This window comes from Ursus arctos, chromosome Y (genome assembly GCF_023065955.2).
Source record: "Ursus arctos isolate Adak ecotype North America chromosome Y, UrsArc2.0, whole genome shotgun sequence".
In the NCBI taxonomy this organism is placed as follows: domain Eukaryota; kingdom Metazoa; phylum Chordata; class Mammalia; order Carnivora; family Ursidae; genus Ursus; species Ursus arctos.
This window is the reverse complement of record NC_079874.1, coordinates 23,272,895-23,299,850: the sequence shown is the minus strand read 5'-3', so window position 1 is coordinate 23,299,850 and position 26,956 is coordinate 23,272,895. Positions and strand designations below refer to the sequence as shown.

Genomic DNA, 26,956 nt, shown 5'->3' with positions numbered 1-26,956 from the left:
CAGAGGAAACGAAGATGCTAAAACAAAACTTTTACGGAAATAAAAGAAAAAAAATGAGTTTCAGGCATATACTGATCAAAGAACTCACCAATTAGCTCTACGATTCTAAAATACTTACTAGTAAACTCAGGATTGATTAACATCTGCATCCAAGTCACAAAATCAAAAGCAATTATGTGCATTTTGCATTCCATTTATAAGAAATAGAGAAATAAAAATAGCACAGCTTTATTTTTATTAGATTTAACACTTTTATGAAAAAATGTTACCTTAATACCAATATCAAAGAGACTAAACACCGATTAACAAGAAAATATTGATTTTTATTTTTGCATGTTATTCTCAAGTACACATTTACAATAGTGTCACACTTTTCTATATGAATTTCTTATTAAGTATTTTACTTTATGTATTTTACAATGTGTACAGAGGAAAAGACATATAATATTTAATAGGCTATTTCAACAAAACAATAACTTATGTTCTTGTAAAAACCTGTACCTCTTTAAAACATTAAACTGAAACATCCAAACTTGTTTATTAGCTTTGCTAATCAAATTGTTTTAAGAACTAAAACAGGCTGCAACTAGTATCAGTACATAACAGTAAGTACAATTTCATGTTTTCTTTATAATGACAACAAATGTTTTATCATACTCACTTGACCAAACCCTTAATTACCTTTTAAAGGTTTCAATATTGTGCTTAAAAAACAAAACAAAACAATTGTGTAAGACTCCAGACTATGAAAGAAATATAAAGTATGTAAAGTGTTGTGTTCTTTATCTTTCAGTTTCTTTTTAAAATATAATTAAATAGCTATTTATCTGTATTAATTTTACAGAATGTTTTAAAATTCTTAAATGTAAACTTTTATTTAAACATTTCCTTTTATATTACTCCAGGGAAAAACCAAATGCAAGGAAAATTGAAAAGATTCTCACACAAAAAATAAAATATTTAAGAATAGGACAATGGATACTAAAAATGGGATGAAACATATATGGGAGTCAAGAAGGCTTATGAGGTTCCAAATCCATCCTGTTGCTTGGTTGGCATTAGGTTTAAATTCTTATGTGCCTATAGCACTTGATTTAAAAAGATTAAGTTAATCCAGCCTTCAAAACCCCCAATATTTAGATTCCTAACCCTATAAATATAACTTCTGAATATATTAGTGGCACAGAGGAAAGGCAGAAGGCAAAAACTTACAGTAAGAGTAGAAGGAAGCACCATAATGAAGTTGCAAGGGAGTTATCAACTGGGAAGAGAAATTTCTATTCTTGTATTATGTGCCAGTAGGTATGTGCCAATGCCCAATTTAAGTAAACAAAAAGTGTTTCCTAATTTTAAAAATTCGTATTAACACAAACCAAATTCTAATTAACTGTTTAAATTCATTTTATATCTATTTATGACTGCTTAAAATATGCCAACTCTCAAAAAAAAAAACAACTATGAAAGACTTGGTAATTTTCCAAATGAAGTCTCATGTTTTCATTACATACTTTAAACATATATTCTAATCAAAGCTAACTTGAATGTTACATCTTTTTCAAGTTTGCTAACTAAGAAATTAAAAAACAGGCTGAACTTGCCAATTTTAATTAGCACCCATCCTCTGCAGCCATTCATCTTCTTAATCCTCTTTACTTTGTGAGAAGACATTTCCTTTACATGCTTCTCAGTGACTACTGAGAGATTTATGGTTATTCATTAGCTTTTCAGAAAAAATTTAAGGTATATAAAAATACTCTATCTAGAAATATCTTAACCTGTCTTTTCCAACTATCAAAGATATTTAAGGAAAATACCATCACTCTTTAAAAATACCACTGTCCTTATTTTCCAATTTCCCCCTCAAGTTTAATTTAATCTCTCTGAATACCAAGCTTGCTAAATGTTCTTTCATATATCTCTGGATCTTTCATTTTATTGTATATTTAATACTTTTCAATATAGACTTAAATTTGGGATTCTGTGTGTACGTATATAAAACAAGTAACACATAGGCACATATAAAATCTGGGTTCACTTACAGATCCAGTTGCAAAACAGCCTATGAGCCACCATTTATCTGTAATATTCCAAAACTCAGTTCACAGTTAAGTTTTGTCTGTAGAACACAAGTATTTCAAAACAAAACTATATAGACAGAAGAATAACAAAAGAAAATAAACAAACCCTTTCAGTAACTTCCTAAAAGTGTGCTATGCTGACAAAAGATGTAGTATACAGAAAGTCACAAGAAAGCATAGTTTGTCTGTTGAATAAAATGAAAAGTAAACACAAACCCAGCAAATGTTCTATATCTAGCAATGCTAGAGACGCAAGTGGAAAAGTTTCATTGTCACGTGGTCTGAATATATTAAGCAAGACAAAGAAATTACTTTCATGTAATGATTAGACCCAACAGTAAAATCTGTTTACTATCAGATGTTCCTATTTAATGTGAAAGATCTTTAAGGGAAAAATGAGTCAAAGTAATTACTTTTAGAGTTACCAATCCTATGTTGTTTTTTTTTTATCTTTAAGTGGTCTTAGAAGAATACCATCAATGTGAATAAAGTAAATACTTAAATAATAGTAAAACTTCTAAGACTGAAAAATTCAGTATAGAATCAGGGATTCATTTTTAATAGCAACTCGATTGTTGCTAGTTTTTGCAACTGAACAAACTGAATAGGATCCAGAACACTCTATTTAGTAAAATGTAAAGAAAAGCTGACTACAAGCAGTAATTCTATTTGTACACAGCATAAATCGATATACAGTATTGCATGTGAACGAGACTGATTGGCTTTAAAATGAGATTGCTGCTTTAAGGCCAACATCTCTACAAATGTCCGTAGAAGTATCGTCAGGGCAGGCCAACTTCTTTATGATGTCGCATTATGTGCTGGTTCTTTTCCGAAGGTCTCCGGAAGCCTTTCTTGCAGTACTCACACCGGTGAGGATAGTCTTTCGTATGAATGGAGATAACGTGCCGTTTAAAGCCTGAGGCATCTGTAGTGCTATACTCACAGTACTCACACTGATACACCTTCCTGCCACTATGTGTCTTCATATGCTTTTTAAGCTCATTCTGTTGCCTAAATCCCTTTCTACACCTCTTACACCTAAATGGAAGATCTTTTGTGTGAACTGACAGAATATGGCGACTTAGAACAAATGGATCTGCAATCTTAAAGTCACAATGTCTACACTGGTGCATTTTTTTACCCTTGTGGGCAGCCACGTGTTTCTTGAGTTCGGAAGGCCTGTGAAAGCCTTTATCACACATGTCACACTTATGGGGGTAGTCCTTCGTGTGAACTGAAATTATATGTCGTTTCAAATCGCTTGAGTTCGAGCTCTTGTGGTCGCAGTGCAAACACTGGTGTGTTTTGCTTTCTTGGTGGATAAGAGCATGTTGCTGCACCTCTTTGGTATCTGAGAAAGTCAGAAGACAGATGTCACACTTGAATGGCATCTCTTTACTATGCTTAGTTTTTACATGTGTTTTCAAGTTAGAAGAGTCTGCAGACCTATATTCGCAGTACTGGCACTGGTACGGCTTCTCGCCGGTATGGATGCGCATGTGCTTTTTGAGCTCTGATGGGTGACGAAAACCTTTACCGCACTCCACACAAATATGAGGAAAGTTCTTGCTGTGGACCGCCAAAAGGTGGCGATTCAACAACCCTTGTTCAGCTGTCTCGTATTCACAGAATTTACACTTGTGCATTTTGTTGGCTCCTTTTTCCTTATGCACCATTTTGTGAGTAAACAGAGCTCCAGCATGAGAGAAATGCTTCCCACACTCATCGCATTCGATGGCCTTTTCTGCCTTGCTGGTCAGCTTGTGGCTCTCTAGGTGGTTGTGTAAACTTATCTTCTTGTTGGTAGTGTAATCACAGTCAGTACAGCGGTACTTCTTCTTAGTAAGGTGTTCAGGATGGTTTTTCATGTGCCTTTTCAGAAAACCTCTGGACTTAAATTTTTTCCCACAAATCATGCAAGGATAGACAGTCAAGGGATGTCCATCAGGGCCAATAATTATTGCTACGAAAGGAAAAGAAACAAGCATGAGTGATCAAACCACGTTCCGTTTTGGTTTCTTCAACCACTTAAAGTGTACATTCTGAATATTATTGGACAAGTACATGTAAAAGTTAATATTCTTTCCATTGTTTTTCAACAAAAGAGATAATAGCAAAATGTAGTGATGAAGAGAATCTTGTCCGGAAACTTCACTCAATGTAACCACCAATCTCACTCCCAGTTTAAAACAAATAGCCATATTTAAATATATATTTAAATAAGTATTTATAAATAAATAAAAATATAAATAAATATTTATTTAAATAAATATATCTAAAATAAAATAAAAAGCCATATATATTTGGGTATCCATAGAAAATGATTCATAAAAACAAAGTTCAAGCTTTCAGTTTTATTACTACAATCCAAATTTATGCTAACTTAAGTTTAACCTTTACCTACTAAAAAATTATAATATGCAAAATATTATACAAGATTATACTGGAAAGGAATTACTCAATGGACAACTAGAGCATTTTTTTTTTAAGATTTTATTAATTTATTTAACAGAGATAGAGACACAGCCAGCAAGAGAGGGAACACAAGCAGGGGGAGTGGGAGAGGAAGAAGCAGGCTCCCAGCGGAGGAGCCTGATGTGGGGCTCGATCCCAGAATGCCGGGATCACGCCCCGAGCTGAAGGCAGACGCTTAACGACTGCACCACCCAGGTGCCCCATCATTTGTTCTGCTCTCAGTAAATAATGCCTGCTTCACACTGACAAAAATATTTAAATTTGTTCATTAAATAACATATTTTAGTGATTTGTTTTAATTTCCACTAAAATATCCTGAGATTTTACTCTCCTGAATGTCTGACTCAAAATCTCTTTCTTTTTATGCCAGGAAATCATTCATGAATATCACTGAATTCTTAAAATTATTTTTCACTTTGATACACGAAAGGTACATATGATCTTGTAGGTAAACTGCTATCATTAACAACTCTGTGGTACATACTGGTTTAAACTCAGAGCTTGCAGAGCATGCTGCACTGTGGAACTCATGTGCCCTCACCTGTTTGGTACTGCCTGGAATCAGGTCTTCTCCTTTTCTTTGGTTTTTGTTTAGCCAGTCTGCTGAGCCCAGCAGACTCATCTATGTGCAAGAGGGCACTTGCAGTGCCATTCCGGTTTTCAATGCCATCAGAATTATTACCTAACAATGTGTATTAAAAAACAAAATTATACAGTGTTCTTTATAAAGAATTAGGGATTCTTTATTAACTACAACAACAAAAAGCCACGATACTCATGAATGACAAATTCCCTATCCAGATAATGGGCTTTAAGAGCACATTTATGTACTAGACAACAGAAAAAAGTCTATCTTCCAAATGTAACAGCATTTTGCACCATGAACTCCCTCAATGACACTCAAAATTTAAAGTCATGATGCAGATATACTCAAGATAAAAAATTTCTATTTATCTCTTACATAATAGAGGCAAAGGAAATTCATTAAATTAAGACAACGGCAGACTATACAATCACCCTGTATACCGTTAAGTCACTATACTGGTACTTCCTATTTCTGAAATCTGAAGCTACAGAAACCATTTCTAATGAATTCATGTTCCAGAACCATGCAATCCTTTCAGCCAGTATATATGTGACTTACCATAAGCTGCTGCCCATGCTATTGGCATGAAGGTTTTGATTTCATTGTCATCCATTTGCTGTTCATGCACAGCAGCTGCTGCTGCAGCTGCAACTGCAGCATCCTCCTCTCCTACTATCACTTCCATATAAACTTCATCAGCAATTTCAGCAACATCTAATTAGAAAATTAGTAAGACACTTTTATGACCAGATTTGCAGACCAGACAGAAGCAATACTTCTGTTTGAATTCAGACAAACAGAAGTTTCAAATGTTACATGCCTATTAACATCACTTTCACACAGCAAATACTCTATATTTGTTGAGTGAACCATTCCTTTCTTGGCTTTTATCATGGTTTGCTTTTAAAGTGACATCCTAAGCATATGTTAAGAGTCACTAATGTTCCTCTTTGGTATATGGCAGAACAATAATATCTACAATAGTACTGTTTATTTTCTTCAAATATTAGTTGCACTTTATAAAAATTAACTGTCTACAGAAAATCTTCTCCCACAAAAAGGGCACCTACTTACTTAAATCTTCATCTTCTTGCTGAGAGTCGTTGACGGTCATATAAACCATCTTTTCCCTTGGCACTCGAATACTGCTATTCTGGTCAAGTAATTCAACTCCATGGTCATTCTCAGGCTCACTCTCCACAATGTCTACAGTACCACCTATCAGGGAAGATGACAGCTCCGAGAATTTATCTGAAAACTTCATTTTCACCCGTTTGATTACATTTCATACACTTTTATACTACTACATGGAAATCCCTGTTTAAAAGTTATCTTCAGGGACACGTGGGTGGCTCAGTCAGTTAAGCGTGTGCCTTTAGCTCGGGTCATGATCTCAGGGTCCTGGGACTGAGTCCCGCATCAGGCTCTCTGCTGCTTCTCTCTCTGCCCCCCGCCCCTGCTCATGCTTTCTCTTCCTTTCAAATAAATGAATAAAAATCTTAAAAAACAAAACACAAAAAAAGTTATCTTCAGAAAAGATTTCAAATATTCTTAATTTACACCACCCAAAAGAAAACAGGTTGAAGTGTCTGATCAGGATGTATAATATGTTGAAGCTTTCATCTTACCTAAGTCATCCTCTCCAGGGTCAGCTTTAAAAATATACACTTTGATAACTTCAGGGCAAGTGCCATCCACCTTACAAGGATCAATTTCCGACTCTGCATCGATGGTCATTCCAGAGGAGCCACCGTGTTCTATTTTGCCAGCATCATCCACTAAAAAGAAAAAAAATACATCATAAATAACAGTAACAGACACTTAATTCGAATATTATCTTTTTGAAAAGTGTTTTACAAATATAACCTCTAATTTGACTCATATAAAATTGAATATTTCACTTTTTTTTTTTTTTTTAAAGATTTTATTTATTTATTCAACAGAGATAGAGACAGCCAGCGAGAGAGGGAACACAAGCAGGGGGAGTGGGCGAGGAAGAAGCAGGCTCATAGCGGAAGAGCCTGATGTGGGGCTCGATCCCGGATCACCGGGATCACGCCCTGAGCTGAAGGCAGACGCTTAACCGCTGTGCCACCCAGGCGCCCCTGAATATTTCACTTTTTAAAAAGTAGGATATTCAACAAATACATTTTGCAAATCTTCTTAAAGTGGGATGAGATATTAAGCTAAAAAGTATTTTACTAAAAGCAAACTGCTGGTAGCCTTAAAAACTAACAAAAATAATGAAATAATATATTGTATCTTTGGATACACTAATATCCAAAGATGAAAGGATTATTATATTGTTAAAGACCTTGGGAAGAATGTCCTAATAGTAAAATCAACAAACACTGGTCTTAATACATTTTCTCAGAACTACCTTAGTGTTTTGACCATTACGTGGTCTTATATGTCTCTTATTAGAATTGTATTTTTTTAAATCAAAATATGATTTTCAAAAATGTACACTGCAATACTCAATGTAAATTCTACAACCAAACTATTTAAAGACACGTACATGGTATATACATACACATAATACCCAAAAAGGCACACACTTAAGTTCATAAAACTCAGTCTGGGTCATTGCTGGTAAATGCAGCAAATGTATACTTAAATATACAGTATTCTCAAGTAACTTAATGAACGTAGCCTGTTTTATGTTTTTTGAAAAAAAAAAAGGTATCCTTACTTACCAACAGAGACACACATGACTCACGACAGTGGAGATTCAGGGGATATAGAACAAACATTTCATAATTTAATCTTTATAAAAGTAGCTAGTGAAATACAGTACTGTTTAACATTTGGGAAACCAATAAACGTAAAAGATAATGTCTCAAAGAAACAGACCTGGATTGGAAAAAATACCAAAAACATAATTCCCATGAAATGTAATCTTTTATCTACTGCTATCCACGTATGCCCATCCACTGATACGTCTAGCACAAATGAAACTGAGGAAAAGACTAATGAATGAAAACTTTGCCAGCATCATTTAACTTCTCACAAAAGTTGGATTTACTGATGTTGAGTGCATTAGAGAAAGTCTGCTCTAGGTAAAACTGGCCTAACTGCCGTTAACTAAAAACCAAGCAGAGAAGAAGAGACCCAAAGCCCAGGAAAAAAAAGACTTAGTTTGTCTTCAATTTGCATCACAACTATAAGACAGACTTTGGGCTAGGTAAGTTTTGGAAATACAAACCCGAAAAAGTTTTGGACTCAAAAAGTTTGTAATCGAATGATAAGGGAAGTGGTAAAATGGGTCATGGGTATCAAGGAGTGTACTTGTGATGAGCATCAGATGTTGTATTTAAGTTCTGAATCACCATATTGTACATCTAAAACTAATATTACAGCGTATGTTAACTAAATGGAATTTAAATTAAAGCTTAAAAAAGTGATAAAACAGAAAAAATGTTTTTAATCCAGTGGGAAAGCAGAAAATGAACAGATGATTATTTTAAAAAGTGATAATACTAATAAGATGGCTACAATTTATTGATTACTACACACAGTGCATAATACTTACACTAAGTCATAAAGGAAGTGTTAAAATACCATTAACATCTTAAAGTAGAGCAAAATCTGTGGTTTAGAAAAATTCAATGTTTAGGTGAGATCACATGGCTAGCAACTAGCAAAGTTAGAATTCAAAAGAAATCCATGAGTCGTAAGTAACCTTGATGAATACCTGAAGTTTAAGAATGTATTTATTCTATGACTTTTTTTTTTTTTTTAAAGATTTTACTTATTTATTTGACAGAGATAGAGACAGCCTGTGAGAGAGGGAACACAAGCAGGGGGAGTGGGAGAGGAAGAAGCAGGCTCATAGCGGAGGAGCCTGATGTGGGGCTCGATCCCATAACGCTGGGATCACGCCCTGAGCCAAAGGCAAACGCTTAACCACTGTGCCACCCAGGTGCCCCTGTATGACATTTCTTAGACGCAATCTTGATTTTTGAAAAATCTATAAATGATATAATTAGCTAGACTAGGTGTTTCCATTAGCAGAGATCTGATGGATATAAACCTGACTCAAGCACAATTCACCTAAGGCTGTGGTGATAGTTTGACCACTTAATTTTACATCATAAATTCTTTTTTTTAAAAAAGTAAATTCTACGCAGTGAGGTTTAAACCCACAACCCCAAGATCAAGGATCACATGCTCTACAGACTGAGCCAGCCAGGCACACCCATCTTTAATTCTTAACGGTGACTTGTAAAGATAGAAGTTAGATTTTGACATCTTTTTTTTTTTTTTAATTTTAAATTTTTTTATTTATTTGAAGAGATAGAGACAGCCAGCAAGAGAGGGAACACAAGCAGGGGGAGTGGGAGAGGAAGAAGCAGGCTCCTAGCCTGATGTGGGGCTCGATCCCAGAACACCGGGAGCACGCCCTGAGCCAAAGGCAGACGCTTAACGACTGCGTCACCCAGGTGCCCCTGATTTTGACATCTTTTAAAACAGTTCTATAAATTCCCAAGATTCCAAAATTCCATTTGTCTAGTCCAAATTCTTTCACAGAATTACAAAGAATATTCTTACATAGAATATTAAGATGAACTTAGTTTTTCAAAAGCCAACATTAAAAAGTGAAAATACACCAACACTTTATCTTGGTTTCTTACGTAGAAATCAAGACCACCCCATGCCAATAAATTATGTGCATAAAGTTGCTTTCAAACAGCATCTGAAATCTTACAAATATAGAAAATCCTACTATAGTCTACAGCAGTAGACAAGTACAAAGTAAAGGAGGAACATCTGCAGTGGCTTGTACTAACCAGGACGTCACTCACACTCTTGGTTAAAATACTTAGTGAATGCTATATGGAGTCAGACTGAAATAGACTGAGGATTCTATGGAAGATGGATGTTAATTTCTTTAGGAAGTTTAATGGTGGCTCAGTCGCTGAAATGTCTACCTTCTGCTCAGGTCATGAACTCAGGGTCCTGGGACAGAGCTCCATGTTGGGCTCCTCTCAGCAAGGAGTCTGCTTCTCCCTCTCCCTCTGCCACCCCCACTGCTTGTGCTCTATCAAATAACTAAATGAAATCTTTAAAAAAATCCTTTAAGAAGTTTAATGCAAAAAAGAACAAAGGAGCAGTAGTTAGAATGGATTGCAGGATCAAAGAGACAACTATGTCAGTGATAAAAATACTTAAGTATGCTCATTATTCTGTGGGAGTAATAAAATAAAAGGATGGAGGTAGAGGACATGGTAAATTATGGAATCAAATTCTTAGAGGGAAATGTAGAAGAAACAAGGAACAAAGATGAAGTTTTCCTTAAACATTAAAGAAGAAAAACACCCTTTCTTTTAAGACTGGAGGGCAGATCAACAGAAATGTAGATAACTCATTAGGGAAAAGAGGGCAGGACTGGAGCTTAGAAACCAGTAAAACATCCTGATTGGTATTTTCAATCATATACAAAGCATAGGAGGCAAGGACTTTGGTTAAAGAATGGGAGACTGGGTTAAGAACTTAACAAGTGAAAGAGAATAAGCTGCTCCAGGATGAGCTTAAGGACATAAATTAAGTTCTTTGCAAATTATATACATAGATACATTCATACCCCTTCTCTATATCCTGAACTACATCAGGATATTTACCTATGTTTTATAAAGTTTTTTGCTAAAACAGGCATCATGTCCTCAATTCTGATCTTATGTATACTTAGTTGTTTTCAAAGCTAAATACTTTTTGACATATCCAGCTGACTGAGCTAAGGTCATTTTCCTAAAGGCGGCTTTGGAATGTCAAACAGGTAGCATTAGAGGACAGAGATCTCAGCAAATCAGCAGGAGAGTCCTTGAATAAATCTAAAACTTCTTTAAGGGACTCATCTTTGAGGAGTCTGAGACCATAGTTAAGCTGGTCTCTTTTGGAAACTTTGCAAAAGTGATTCTAAGCAGGTACTGAAAAATCTTAATACCTTGTGTTTACAAGGTCACACAAGATGTTCATACAAATGTTAGTTTGTGGGTAATCATAAAATAAAACTCATCAAGACCTCACCATCTAATGACTGTGGAACTTGAAAAATGTTACATATTTACCTGTAGCTCATAAAAGATCTTCCTGGGTGCTTCTGCATATTAAAAAGGATGTTAGAAAAACACATTCAAATGTCAGATCTCCCTGAGAACAGCATAGGTAATCTATTTCTAGGCAAAAGCAGAATTCACGATGAAAATTTCACCTTGGAAAGGTGTCCCACAATTTCACCTACTAAAATTAACTAAATGAAATATTACAAAAGCAACTTAAAAAAACCCACAAACCTTAAATGTCCTGTTAACCATGTAAAATCTCACTGTGGTTTTAAAACTGTCACTAAAAATTAAAGTCTAAAAACAAACAAGCTTTGAATAATAAGTATCTTGAGTCATCAGTGATTATACACAATTGCCTCTTTAAAAAATGTAGTAATGAAAACTAGAGCTTCACTGGTTTTCAGTAAATTCACATACTTTGCAACCATCATCATCATCATCATCTAATTACGGATTATGTCCATCACCCCTAAAAATACTTCTACATTCTTTGGCTAACTCCTTCACAGAACTTATTCCACAATTAGACTAGGTAATCACTACTCAACTTTTTGTCAGGTTTTCCATATACCCCTTATTTTCAAAGTTAATCCGCTTTGTAGCATGTATCAGTGCTTCATTTCTTATGATTAAATAATATTCCACTGGATGATGATGTCACATTTTATTTTATTATTATTATTTTTAAAGATTTTATTTATTCACTTGACAGAGAGAGAGAGACGGCCAATGAGAGAGGGAACACAAGGAGGGGGAGTGGGAGAGGAAGCAGCAGGCTCCCAGCAGAAGAGCCTGACGTGGGGCTCGATCCCAGAACCCCAGGATCACGCCCTGAGCCGAAGGCAGACACCCAACAACTGAGCCACCCAGGCGCCCCGATGATGTCACATTTTAAACACCAATTCATCAATTGAAGGCATTAGGGTTGTTTCCATTTTTTTGGTTAATAATGCTGCTATAAATGGGACACCCAGGTAGCTCAGTTGGTTAAGCATCTGCCTTCACTCAGGTCATGATCCCAGGGTCCTGGACCTGAGTCCAGCATTGGGCTCCTTGCTCAGTGGGAAGCCTGTTTCTCACTCCCTCTCTGCCTGCTTGTGCTCTCTGACAAAAAAAAAACAAAAAAAAAAAACAAAAAAAAAAACACATATACATATATATATATATATATATATATATATATATATATGTATCTTAAAGAAAATAATGCTGCTATAAACATTTGTATAGCAACTATTTTGTGGATATGTTTTTAATTCTCCTGGGTTTATGCTTAGGAGTAGTTGAGTCATACAGTAATTCAAAGTTTAACTTTTTAAAGAACTGCAAAATCTTCCCAAAGAGGCTAAACAATTTTATATTACCAATCCCACTTTGAGTTTTCCAAAATCTCCCCGTTCTTGCAAAAGCTTGTTATTTCCCATTCTTTAAAATACTCATCTGAGAAAATGTGAAGAGGTTAACTCATTCTAGTTTTGATTTGTATCCCCCAAATGACATGATGTTGAGCATCTTTCGTGTGCTTATTTTCTTCTTTGGAGAAATGTCTATTCAAGGTTTTTTCCATTTTTAATTGGGTTGGTTTTTATTACTGAGTTGTAGATATTCTTTGTATGTTCTGGTTCCTAGACACTTGGATATATGCTTTACATATATTTCCTTCCATTCTCTGTTATCACTTTACTTTCTTGACAGTGTTGTTGGAAACAAAAGCATTTTCAAACATGATAAATATATGTACTTTTTCTTTTCTTGTGATTTTGGTGACCTATCTTAACTGCCATTACTTTGGAGAATACTTACACCTATCTTTTTTTCTAAGATGTTTTGAATTTTAGCTCCTACAGATGCCTTTGGTTGGTTTTAAGTTTTTTATATATCTCAAGGTAGCAGCCCAACATCATTCATTTACATGTGAACATGCAGTTACCCCAACATTTGTTGAAGATCAGGCTATTTTTTCCCCTTTAAACTGTGAAAAATTTAAGTTGTGAAAACTCAACTGGCTATAGATGTATGGCTCTATTTCTCAAATCTCAATTCTATTTCACTGGCTTATATGTCTGTCCTTGTGCCGTATGTTTCAGTCTGGGTTACTGCAGGTTTTTTGTTTACCAGGAACATCTTTTTTTGTTTGTTTTTAAAGGTTTTTAAAATTTATTTGACAGAGAGAGACAGCCAGCGAGAGAGGGAACACAATCAGGGGGAGTGGGAGACGAAGAAGCAGGCTCCCAGCGGAGGAGCCTGATGTGGGGCTTGATCCCAGAACCCCAGGATCACGCTCTGAGCCGAAGGCAGACGCCTAACGACTGCGCCATCCATGCGCCCCGTACCAGGGACATCTTGTTTCACCTTTCACCTTCATTTTTACAGCTTTAGCTAGCTAGATATTTCTTAGTTGAATATATATAATATATATAGCATATAACATGTAAATGTATTAGACTTTTTCCCTTCAACCTGCTGAACAGATTATCTGCATATATCATGTCATTGCCTTTTAAGTCTACATGTTTTAATAAGAAAACAGCTATTACCTCTTCAATGAGCATTTGAATATGAGTCAATTCTGTCTTGCTTTCAAGATTTTCTTTGTCTTTTGACAATTTAATTAAGAAGTTCACCAAATTTCTTAGCTTATATGTATAGATTACTATTTTTCATCAAATTTAATAAATTTTTAGACATTACTTCTTGAGATATTCTTTCAGTTCATTTCCATCTTTCCTCTCCTTGTGGGACTGTATATGCTGTTATACTTGATAGTATCCCATGGGTCAAGAAGCTATATTCATTTTTCTTCATTCTTTTTTTCCCTTCTCCTCAGAGTGGATTAGTATTATCTGATACATATCCAAGTCTGTCAATTTTTTCTTTTGCCTATTTAAATCTACTTTTGAGCTCTTTGGTAAAATTTTCATTTCAGTCTTTGTAATTTTTAAGTCTAGAATTTCTATTTAGTTTTTTTTTTAAGTTTCTCTTTATTGATATTGTTTGGTGAGACATCATTCTCACACTTTAGTTCTTTATAGTGGTTTTCTCTAGCTCTTTGAACAAATTTTAAACAGCTGATATAAAATCTTTATTAAGTTCATTATCTAGTATTCCTCATGAGTTTCTATTTACTGTACTTTTTCCTGTGTTTCTGTTAGGATCATTGATTCTCTGCATGTCTCATGACTTTTGTTAAAAATTAAGTTTCTTAAGTAATGCGACAATTCTTGATAGAAATTCTTCCTGGGGCGCCTGGGTGGCACAGCGGTTGAGCGTCTGCCTTCGGCTCAGGGTGTGATCCCGGCGTTATGGGATCGAGGCCCACATCAGGCTCCTCCGCTGGGAGCCTGCTTCTTCCTCTCCCACTCTCCCTGCTTGTGTTCCCTCTCTCGCTGGCTGTCGCTATCTCTGTCAAATAAATAAATAAAATCTTAAAAAAAAAAAAAAAAGAAGAAATTCTTCCTAACAATTTAATTGCTACCTCCTTTCAGTGCATGGTAGTATCTCCTTTAAAGTATTATATAACTAGGCTCCTGGGAGGCTCAGTCGGTTGGGCGTCTGCCTTCAGCTCGGGTTATAATCCCAGGGTCCTGGGACCGAGTCCCGCATTGGGCTCCCTGCTCATGGGGAGCCTGCTTCCCCCTCTCCCTTGCTGCTTCCCCTGCTTGTGCTCTCTCTCACTTTCTCTCTGTCAAATAAATGAATAAAATCTTTAAAAAAATATATTATGTAACTGCTTTAATATCTTCTAAATACATTTTAGAATCCTTATATAAAAAGGCATCCATTCTAATGAACAAAAACCTCCTTAATTTTATCAAAACTTTAAAAACCTAATCAAGATATTTTCCCTAATCCTTATTCATGTTTCAGAAATATTTTCTTGTGTATACTTATTTTCAGAATTCCAAAATTTTAGTCTGCATTCTACTAGATTAAAAAAATACATTAAAAAAATTTAAAAAAGAACACCTGGTAGGGAGCTTACAATAATAAGCTACGTACATATCCAATAATTAGCGAAGGAACAAAAGAATGACTTAAATATGTATATAAAAAATATAAGTGAAATATTTTAGCATCCCGTCTGTTCCAGTAACTACTAAAGCAACAAATAAACCACAAATTCTATTGATCCTCAGATTCTGTACATTGGACATGAGAGTTTGGATTTCATTTATTTATTCATTCACTGAAACTTATTTTATTGAATGTATGACCAAACTGATAATTAATTAGAAACTAATACCAGGTAAAATGATGAAAACACCTAAACTAGATGGCAAGATATCCACAGGATTTCAAGTATAAAGTTAATAAACATGTTCATTCAACAAGTAATTCACATGTAATATGTACTGGGTTTGGTGGGGGAGATATGTAATGGGTAAGATGCATTAGTTCTGTTCTCAAGAAAGATATAATCAATTTAAAAGAAATAGTATCGGGGCACCTGGGTGGCTCAGTCGTTAAGTGTCTGCCTTCAGCTCAGGTCATGGTCCCAGTGTTCTGGGATCAAGCCCCACACTGGGCCCCCTGCTCAGCGGGAAGCCTTCTTCTCCCACTCCTACTCCCCCTGCTTGTGTTCCCACTCTCGCTGCCTCTGTCAAATAAATAAATAAAATCTTAAAAAAAAAAAAAAGAAATAGTATCATCTAGATTACAAAATGATATATAGCAGATACGCTCTAACAACGAGCATTTGTGTCTAGATACACTGTAACACCACAAAAAATGAGAACTCCTTCATTGTTACAAAAGTGAGATCTTCAGAAGGAAGACACTTGCTGAGATGGACTCTAAACACTTTATAAAAACACTTTATCAGGCATTTAGATTCCATAACTTACTGAAATTTCTAAAGAGAAGAAGAGTAGACATCTGTTTAAACTCTTTAAGCTGTACATGTTGAATAAAAATATCAAAGGACCAAAAGTATTTCCATGTCTCATGCTACGAAAAGCATTAAAATTGATAGAGAATAACAGCATCTCAGTTTTTTCTCTACTGTATAAAATCAGATCAGGCTACAATTCCTCTACACCCTAAACCAAAAACCTGTCAACCCTAAATAGTTTCCCTCTCCTCCTCCCTCACCAAACAGGGTTTTAAATTATAATGTAGCATTTGAGGAAGTATCTTTCCTAGGAGGCAGAAACAAAAAGATACCAAGGAAACTGAAATATCTGGATAAATTTATCTTATAAAGATTTTATACTCTAAATTTACATTAAAGTTAAATCCGAAATTACTTACAATAAATACTACCCCCATCTCCGCTTCTTCCAAACTAACCAAACTACAAATCAAAGTCAAAAACTGTAAATTATTAACTACTTCAACACTATCTGGAAGGCGCTTTTATACAGAGAAGGAATTTCCTGGACATTTGTTAAACCAGGCTCTTGACATTATCAAGTTCAGCTGGATGTAGAAAATTATCATTAATAAATAGTATTAGATCACTTAAGAGGTAAATACCTACTCTTTGTCCCCAAACTTACCCAATCTCTTTTGCTGTGCTATGCTCAAAGACTGAAAAAAAAAAGACTTGTACATAGTGTTGATAGGAACACACTGAACTCTATTTACAATAAAACATGATTCCAAATACCATAGTGGTCCAATGGGCAGGTGATTTAGGGTAACCTAGTTATTTAAACCAGCAAGTAGTTGATGGATCTATCTAATAATGTAAAACTTCACTGAGGTAGAGAACGTATCTAAAAATTAAAGAAAGATCACAGACATGTACCCAGAGAATCTACTAACAGAATTATGACATCTATTAAGTAAGCAAAACAATGTCTAATTATGTGCTAGTTGGTAAGGAGGTAAATACAATGTAGAAAGCCAATATCCCATAAGAAGCAGTGAACAGAGTATAAAATCAATGATATTAAATCTCTAATCAGTCTAGAAGTCTATATAAATTAGTGTTTATTGTCATGTATATGGCCACTTAATTTCAAGACATTACACTAATACAGTTCCAAAGCCAATAATGAATTTGCTTTTTAAAATATGATCACCATTTTGCAGGGAAAAGAGTAGTGATATGGAAGAAAATAAGGAGAGAAGTGACTGCATAATAAAAGACAAAAGATTTTGTGCTGAAATCCTTTCAAGATTCAGTGGTGATTCTGATAAGGTAACAGCCTAATCACTTCATCACATTGTTCATGATTTCTAATAGTTCATTCTATCTAGCTGTTATTTTTCTCTTTTCTTTTTTTTTTTTAAAGTAGGCTCTAGGCCCGGCATGGAAACCAATGCAAGACCTGATCTCACAACCCTGAGATGAAGACTTGAGCTGAGATCAAGAGGGGTCACATGCTTAACCAACTGAGCCACCCAGTTCCCCTAATTTTTCTCACCTTTGTATTCCATTCTCATATAGAAATAACTTTTTACTTTTACCACTTCAGTTTTCTTATTTATGGCTTACCTTAACAAGATCCAAACTAAAACAACAGGGCATATGGGCTTATGATATTTATCTTAATTTTATGTAAGTTTAAGTGAAGAAAATATTATCCTGATATATGATAAAAGCCCTCAAAAATACCTTTGACAATCATGGTACCCCAAGACTTACAGGAAATCATAAGGTAGTCCTCACAGTTGCTTTTGTCATCATCTTGCTGGTCCACAGGGATCCCATTGGCATCTATGACTGCTTCTGAGGCACAATCTGCCACCAATACTTCTTCTGAAACGACGTCTGTTGTGAGAGGGTCAGTAATGATTTCTGCTTCTACTACACTATTATGAACCACGTGTTCAACATGTCCAACATCAGACACATGTATAGAATCACTTGTTAACACATGTTCTGGCATAGACATTGAGGCTGAAGTAATGTCAGAAGCTAAAACATCATCTGGCACTGTGCAGTGCGCTAAAGAAACTTCTTCGGTCACATCTGAGTTAAGCACTTGCTCAGGAATGATGACATTTTCAGATACATCTGCTTCTTCTAAGATATCTGAGCAGTGAACATCCTCAATAACAACATCCTCTATAACATCTTGGATTACAACTGAATCTGGGTCATCAGGAACAAAGTTATGTACAGTTATATCTGAATCCACAACATCTGAAACAAAAACAGTTTCTTGAACTTCCACAACAATTTGATCACCATCCATGTGCGTAGCATCAGTTCCTTTAAAAAACAAAAATAAAAATGACAAACCTCAGGTAGGCATGGATGACTCTCTTAATAAACGATATAAATGTTATTTAAATTCCAACAGAAAACAGAATATATCCTCAGTTTTCTCAAACACTGAAACAGTCTTCAATCTGTTTGTAGTAAAGAGGGAATCTATTTTTGATTCATATAACAGAAATTAACACAAGAACTGCTTTTATTCAACCCTAAATCCATTAACAGGTAAAGTAATACTAGGAAACAAAAAACACGAGGCAGTCACAAAAGAAAAGTATTTTAGAATATCAGTTTAAACGGTCTCCAGGAAAATAAACTCTTAAGAGATAATTATAAATGTTAAGGAGGTGAGATAAATTCAGAAAACAAATAAACCATTTTCCTTCATATCTGTTCCATTTCTTTTCCTTTTTTCCACATTCCTTAAATACATCAGTTTTCTTCTTTTCAACACTGCTACATATTTCTTTTCTTCCATTCCTTTTCTTTCTTTCAACTCTTTAAAATCAACCCACTCTATTCTGGTGTAATGTTCCAAAAGTATGCTCCATATATCACTGGAAATTTAGAAATTAAACTGTAAATTTCACCTACCAAAGAACTGGGGCATAAATGAAAACAGAGCTAGAAGGCTATAGATGAGGAAAGATAACTGATTAAAGATCTCTGTGAATAGATAAGATGAATAAAAGTGAAGCTGCTCTGGAGCACTGGAGGGTGAGGTTAGTGGAGATGGGTCTTACCAACTTCATAAGGACACTCAGCCCCCATCTAGCCTCCTCGCATCACCCACACTCCAATCCCCAGGCAGTTTCACCGATTTTAAGAAATCCTATCTCTAGTGCACTCCACAATTAAAGAATAAAGCTACAGGAGTGAAACAATCAGAGCCTGTGAGATTAAATGACTTCAACAAGATCACATAATTGTTTGCACAGCATGGTACTCAGTAAATATCACCCTGATTGAATGAGATGAGTGGGAACAGAGATAAGATTATCCTTAGCAAAATTATAACATAAAATAAAAGAAAACCAGTCTGGTATCTTGGCTCCTGGTCCACAGAACAACAAATATGAAGTCTTGCCCAAAAGAAAGCGACTCCGTTAGCTATTGGCCCTGGTTATGAGTCAGAGCAGATGACATAAAGCAGGTGCCTAACTCAGTGACTGTGTCTCACTGGCTAGGCCATGAGAGAAACACACAGATTATTCAACAAACATAAAGAATCAACAAGGGCCAAAGGATAATAAAAGTCGCAGAAAGTCTTTAAAGTTAGTTAATGTCCAACTGAATTACATATAGAAATAATGAGAAAATGTTTTCTTTCATTTCTATAGAATTATTAAATGCTTTTAATCATTTGTCTTTGATGCTTATTCACATCGAGCAATACATCACCTTAATCTCCATCTTAAAGACATAAATATAAAACCATTTAAAGGCAAGAGCATTGCTTAAGAGGTGTAAGTCAGAGAGAAGCATTTAGAACTTATTCATTTTGTGACCTTTGGCAAGTCATTTAACCTTAATTTCAGCTTCCTGTCAGTAAAATGAGGACAGAAATATCTGCCATGCATACCTCACAGGACTGTTGTGATGACCAAATGGGAATGTATAGGAAATGTTCTGAAAAACTGTAATGAGAGGTTTCATTATTATTAGGACATATGAAAACGGAGGCCCTGGCAGATTAAGTGACTTGCTCAAAGATGAATGAACACCATTAAGTGTTAATAAGCAGGGCTAAAAGGAAAATAGCCCATGTTCCAACACTGCTGTGGCAAGATTAAGCTATAAAATACTATGAGTTTTACTCCAAAGAACTCAGTCTCTCTTTCAAGCACATTTTTATACTTCACTATGTTCATGTTAAGAAAGAACTAACTTTCCATTTATTAACACCAACAAAATGACACTACCAAACATGAGTTAAAATATCACCCCAAATTCTTTAAGAAACACAAATACATGCACACACACAGGATTTAGAAAGCACACTAAAAATCCTCATGTTTCTTGGTAAAGTCACTATCTACTGTTTTAATATATGGCAAATATGATAACATAAAATTCAATGAGTAAAATTTAAATTAGCAAGAATAGCTATGTAATAAGAAAACAATTTTATATTATAAAATCTAGTGCAATCCTTTTCAATATTAATCTACTTAGAACCTTGGGTAATCTGGCTGCCCATTTTTTTTTTCCATTTTCAGTTTTCCTTGCATAGTTGGGGAACAAACAACATTCCATGTGCCTGATGCAGAAGGCTCCTTGAGAACCGTCTTGAGAAAAAGGGTTGTAAAAGTACGAAAATGTCAAAGCGCAGAGGAACTTTATACCTTATCTCCTGGACAATGAAAAAAAGTGAAATGACATGATCCAGGTGTTACACCAGGATAAGTATGCTACTGGTGTGGTAGATAAAAGAAGAAAACTGAGAGCCAAGAAAATAGTTTCTACTATTGTAAGTACAGAATGAGATAATAGTGCCTAGGCCCAAGTGGTAGGAACCGGTTAGAAAAGCAGTGGTGATAAGGAAATTACCTTGCTCATCCAACTTCACCCTACCCGCACTGCAAGATGTCCGCACCCCAATCACGGAACTGTGAATAAGTCACATTATGGCTTATGCCACAAGGATTTTGCAGATATAATTAAAGTCCTAAACCTTATACTGAAAATTTTGAGTGTGTCCAATTAGATCACATGAACACTTAAAGCAAAACTTTCCCAGGTGGCATCTGAGAGTTGAAGCAGAATTTTAAGTTTGAGAAACTTAATTCCCTGTTACTGCAGGAGCCACAGAGAAAGCGTGAGAAGGAACATAAGCAGTGGCAAGAGGCGAAGATAGCCCCTCAGCTGACTGCTATCAATGAAATAGGGACTTCAGTCCTATAGTTGAAAGGAAGTGAAATCAGCTAATCACCTAAATTATTTTAGAATCAGAGTCACAGCCAGAGTCCCAGAAAGGAACAACACCCTGTTCACATCTTTATTATAGCCATATGAAATCCAAAGCAGATAGCACTTTTTAATCCAAAGAAACTGTGAAACAATGAATTTTATTGATTTAAACTGCTAAATTTGTTTAGCTTTCGGTGTTAACAAAAAATTTGGTACCAGAGAGTGGAGTGCTCCTATACAAATGCCAAAAAATGTAAAGTGGCTCTAGAATGGAATATTCCCTTGAACAGACCCCTAGTAGAAATATGGTTAACAACTTATGCTGGTGAGAACTCAAGGAAGAAATGACCAAAGTAGAGAAATCCTACATAGACTTAAAGAAAACGAAAGTCACCACGCACAGACTGTTAATGGAAATCCAGATTATAAAAACTCTGTTAGTAAGGGCTCAAAAAGAAGAAAGAAGCATGTTACTAGAAGAAAGGAAGCAGTATCTTAGTTGTATGTTGTGAGAAATGGCTTAGCCAAACTGTATGCTACAGTTACGTGGAAAGCATAACTTGTAACAATTAACTCAGCTAAGGAGATTTCAGCAGTGTTGAAGATGTGGCCTTGTTTCTTCTTGCTGCTTAGAGTAAAAATCAAGAGAAGAAAGTTAAATTGAAACAAAAAAGTAGCAGAACTTAATAATCTGGCAAATTTTTAGCCTGTACAAGTGGCAAAAGAAAAGGAAAAAAAAATTTCAGGAAAATAAAGTTCTAGAACAAAAGCATTCTATGAATGGCTCAATGATTCTTCCCTGAAGTCGTTAGGTCTGAAAATTCAGTCTTTTAATGTCTCTTTGAAGTCATTAATAGTGTGCCTCACAGATAACCTCAATCAAACTAGAGTACTTAGTCTGAGGGGCTTAAATCACTGTCCCTCAGCCATCTCCAAGAAGAAATGCATTATCTCTGAAAGGTATATAGATACGACTCTTGTCTAATGAAGTAAATTCTCACGACCCAGGAGATACACAAAATTCTTTAAAAAATTTATATCACCCGAAACAATGCTACCTTCGTTTGGGAACTTGGACTGAAAGAATAGAGAAAGTATGATATTAAGAACTGCTGGACTTCCAAAATTGTAGGCACAGAAGTAGGTTAGTAAAACTACTTAGTTAAAAACACTTGCTATCTCTGATGAAAAAACAAAACCAAACCAAAACCAAAACCCAAACAAAAAGATGACTCCAAGTGGGGAGCCATCAACCATGAGGGATTAAGGGCACATACGTGGCTCATTAGGTTATATGTCTGCCTTCGTTCAGTTCATAATCCCAGGGTCTTGGGATCAGCCCCTTTGGGCACCCTTGCTCAGTGTGGAGACTGCTTCATCCTCTCCCCCTGCCTGCTGCTCCCCCCTGCTTGTGCTCTATGTCAAAAACAGAAATTAGATCTTAAAAACAAAACAAAATAAAACAACAAAAATATGAGGGATTATTCCCAGGGCTTGGAAACTAATGGAATCTGCCCACCTAGAATTCAAAATTTCTTTACACTACAGACTCTATTTATCGTCCTTTTCAACCTGTTGTAACCAGAATATTCAAAACTGCACTACCACTAATGATAGGAGCAGATACCTTGTTTCTCTGGCTTTTTAAGTCCACAAAGAAGTATGCCTGAGAAGATGTACTTAATGAACTATACCCAGAGTGTTATGGGTCCCTGATTTAGATGCAGTGAGATTTCTGAGTTGCTTAATTTCTTTTCTTTTTGGTAAATATTAAATATTTAATATGGGAATATTAAACACTACTGCACAATGGGCCAAATAAGTCAAACGGCAAATCAAAATATGTCTCAAAACAAAAGGAAAAGAAAACACAATATTCTAAAATCTACGGGATGTAGTTGAGCTCCTTAATTTTGGAAAATAATTTTGGATGTTAAGTGAAAACCTCAGAACACTGAATTTTACCATGGGAGGAACATAAATGTTTGGTGGCAAAATGCAGACAATGGTAAGGAGAATGGTCTCCCAAAGATAGTCAAGCCCTAATCCCTGAATCTTAAAATATGTTATGTGACATAGTAAAAGAAATTTTGCACATCTAAATGTAGATTATCCTGGATAAGCTTCTGGCTAGAGTCAGATGTGTTGTGAATGGGAATGCCAGACAGATTCAAACATGAGACCCAACTAACTGCTGCTAGAGGAAGTCACATGTAAAACATGAAAGGTAATGTGGGCAGCCTCAAGAAAAAAAAAATGGTCCTGGCTAACAGTCCGTAAGAAAAGAAGAAAAGCACAGGGAACTAACTCTGGCCAAAAGTTTGAATGTTCATGAAAGAAGGGTTTCCCTCAGAGGCTCCAGAAATGGGTACCCTGACAAAACCTTGATTTCTGACAAAGTGTTTCTGACTAACAAAATTGCAAGGTGACAAAATAGCACTGTTTTGGTCACTAAATTTGTGGAAGTGTATTGCTCCAACAATGCAAAACTAAAGATAAGTAGAAATAAACAAGAAAAACTTCCAAAGGAAGAACTAAGAGGATTTAGCTGTATAACTGGCAAAAATGAGAATAACAAGACAAGAGTAATGTTTTGATACTGATGCAGTTATTGACAACATTATGAGCTGGCTATGAGTTTCTGACAGGATAACAAGATATGTAAGTATCAATCAATTTAAGATCTAGCAATTTATCCTCTTGATAAGCAAACTCCAAATCTGGCAGATGGGAATGGAATAACCCAAGAATTAGATATACCTATTCCATCAAAAAAGGAGTTTGGCTCTTGTGGCTGCAATTCAAGTTCATCTTCATCCATGGCCTTTGATTCTCATTAGTCACAGCTCCTAAGCCAGGAAATAAAGTATACCAAATATTAATTATATGAGATCACATACTTCAAATGTCATCATGATCTTTACACTTCTGAAATGATCAAATTTCTTAATTTATTAAAAACCTAACAATGTAAAATAAAAGGGAACATACTGATTTCCAGTGATGTATGGGCAGCTCTACCACTTAATGCATGAAAGTGCGGTTAAACAGGCTGACACTGGGGATTTTTGTTTGTTTTAATTACAGCATAAGCTACATAATGTGCACAAATCTTAATTGTTCTGCTTAATTTTATATATATGTATATGTATTATATATATATATAATATATATATTTACTTATTTAAATGCTTATACCAATAAATTTATATTTAAACTTTTATTAGTATTATTCAGACTGAGATACAGAAGACTGCTTGTACCCCAGATGACTCCCTCTTACCTCCTCTCTACCAGCAATCCAATGACTCTTGGAGGTTCACCTTAATACACTTTGGGGGGAATTTCAGCAAGATTTTCTTGCACTTTTAAATTTAATGTAGTCTGCAATCTTCCTACCAGTAAATTACAAAATGGTAAAAATGCAAAATTTGTAACAATGGTTAATACTTTTTGGAGATTTCTGTGTACCTTACAATGACCTATCTTAACTGACCTTCTGACTGCAGAAATAATTCTCACAGTATATTTAGATTCTCCAGGCCACAGGTGAATTGGTACCAGCTACAAAAGGTAAAAAATAAATTTATATTTGAACAAAGTAAAATGAAGGTCCTATCTATAAGATACCTGAAACCATAAGCAAGACTTGTGTGCACATGCTGTTTCCCTGTCACTCCCTCCCTTTTTCTCTCTTTCCCTCCTCCTCGTCCTCCCTTGTCCTCCCTTTCTCTATACCTCTCCGTCTCAAACTATAGTACATAGAGAGAGTTGAAGATCATTTACCAAATGTGCCTTAGGGCAGGCAGGAGAAACAGCCAGTTTACAAAAAAATTTAAAATACACATACATGCCTAAAAAGCAAGTGAGTACACAGAAGGGGCAAAAAGGGAGACTTATCAGGGGCCATGATTTACTTAGGGTGCAGGTACTACCTAAGCTTCCTAATAGGTTTTCCCATCTCCACTTTCTCACTTTCTAATTCAACTTCAAAAGGACTATTAGATAGTTTCTAAACTTGATAGTTTTTTGCTGATGAAACACAAAATGTACGTTTGTTAGAACTTCAAGTGATGTAGCATACTGACAGTAATTTCTTATTTTCTGTATTCTTCCTGCTTGGTCGTTTGGGGCCTTGATTTGGAAGAAACACAACTACTTCCAAGGCTTGCTAAATCTTATAGATAGCAAGGGTCTCCCCATAAATGCACCATCATAATACAAGTCAACCAATCAGAGCCTCACCCTTATACATCAAATTTACATACCAATCAACACTCCTACATAAAATACCCCAGGGAAATTATTCAAACTATCCAGTCTTAAACTTAGCAAATCTACTACGTTGCCTAATAAAGGCTCCTGGGCCATGCTTGTCCTCTCTCCTCCTGACTAACCCTAGTCCTTCCCCTAGTTGTTTCTTCACCGTATGACATGCCTCACTCTTTCTCCTCTCATGTCTGTTAGTATAAACCTCCTTCTTCAAGACAATCATTTTCATACCTGATAGTCTACTGTATCTGATTAAAACAAAGCTTGGTACATTTTAACACACGTAAGAATGAATTTTCTAAAGCATAATTTAAATGCTGTCAGGCCTATACTGATAAATGTTTTAACAGCTTCCTCCTCATTCCAAATAAAATTCAAGCTCCTTAGCAGACAATTCTCTAAAATCTGGTCCTAAATACCCTTTCCATTATCCTCATACTTTCCATTTAGTCATCTTCCCCTCCTCTCTACCACCACCCCAAATCTTTTTCTGTCTCTTTCATCAGCTAAACAAATATATCTAACATATATTTGGGTCTCCATAAGACCTAAACTTTATATTTGGTTTTGGTTTTCTTCTACTTGATTGAGTTTATATAATTTCCAAAATATGCCATCTCTGAGACCAGTCCAAATCATTTCAAGAAATAGTATGTTTTATAGAATGTGTTCAAAATGCTTCAAATAAAAAGGCCATTAAGACTACATTAATATTTTTTTTTAAAGATTTTATTTATTTATTTGACAGAGATAGAGACAGCCAGCGAGAGAGGGAACACAAGCAGGCGGAGTGGGAGAGGAAGAAGCAGGCTCCCAGCAGAGGAGCCTGATGTGGGGCTCGATCCCAGATCGCCGGGATCACGCTCTGAGCCGAAGGCAGACGCCTAACCGCTGTGCCACCCAGGCGCCCCAAGACTACATTAATATTTTTTAACCACAAAAAGAAACATGGAAAATGTTCTTGGTCTAAATAGGTTGTCACTGTTTTCTCTCCCCAAACTCTCTGGCTTTCTACTTTTGTCCTTTCATAATGGTATTTTTTCCCCTCTTCAAAAAATATCATTATGAAAGGACAAACTTTAAAAATTCTATAAGCAAAATTAAGTAAAACAGGAAATTACACCAATTAAGGATGGAATAAAAATGATTTAAGCATCTTCAAGTTTTTCCTAGAAAATCAACCTCATTAGCTCCAGTAACATTCAAACTGGATCATGATGCTGAAGTAAGAATTTTCTACTGTCCTTGCCCTCAAAAACACCAAGAGATGAGAGTGGAGTCCAAGAGTCCAGTGGAAAAGTTATACACTCCAGTAGGGAAAAAAGAAAAAAAGAAAATGGAGACTGGATGCACTGGAATGAGTAAGAGGAACAGTTTCACTTCACTCACATCACGCCTC

General features: G+C 35.5%; 1 protein-coding gene across 19 annotated transcripts in view; it reads right to left on the bottom strand.

Annotated features, from left to right (window-relative positions):
* Positions 1–302: 302 nt before the first annotated feature.
* Positions 303–26,956, bottom strand: part of LOC113249004 (zinc finger X-chromosomal protein-like) — a 58,826-nt gene continuing 32,172 nt past the window's right edge. For 8 of the 19 annotated variants that reach the window (XM_057315470.1, XM_044380831.3, XM_057315468.1 and 5 more), the window contains 7 exons: positions 24,046–24,134; positions 17,800–18,369; positions 6,771–6,920; positions 6,217–6,360; positions 5,701–5,856; positions 5,098–5,238; positions 303–4,044 (listed from right to left, as the gene is read on the bottom strand). In XM_057315470.1, coding sequence (XP_057171453.1) covers positions 2,861–4,044; positions 5,098–5,238; positions 5,701–5,856; positions 6,217–6,360; positions 6,771–6,920; positions 17,800–18,369; positions 24,046–24,106 — 2,406 coding nt within the window. In that variant the 5' untranslated portion in view covers positions 24,107–24,134 and the 3' untranslated portion in view covers positions 303–2,860. Of the gene's footprint in view, positions 4,045–5,097; positions 5,239–5,700; positions 5,857–6,216; positions 6,361–6,770; positions 6,921–17,799; positions 18,370–19,957; positions 20,300–24,045; positions 24,135–24,568; positions 24,681–24,781; positions 24,850–26,956 lie in introns of those variants that run through there. The other 11 variants (XM_057315466.1, XM_057315463.1, XM_044380824.3 and 8 more) reach the window with 8 other exon arrangements.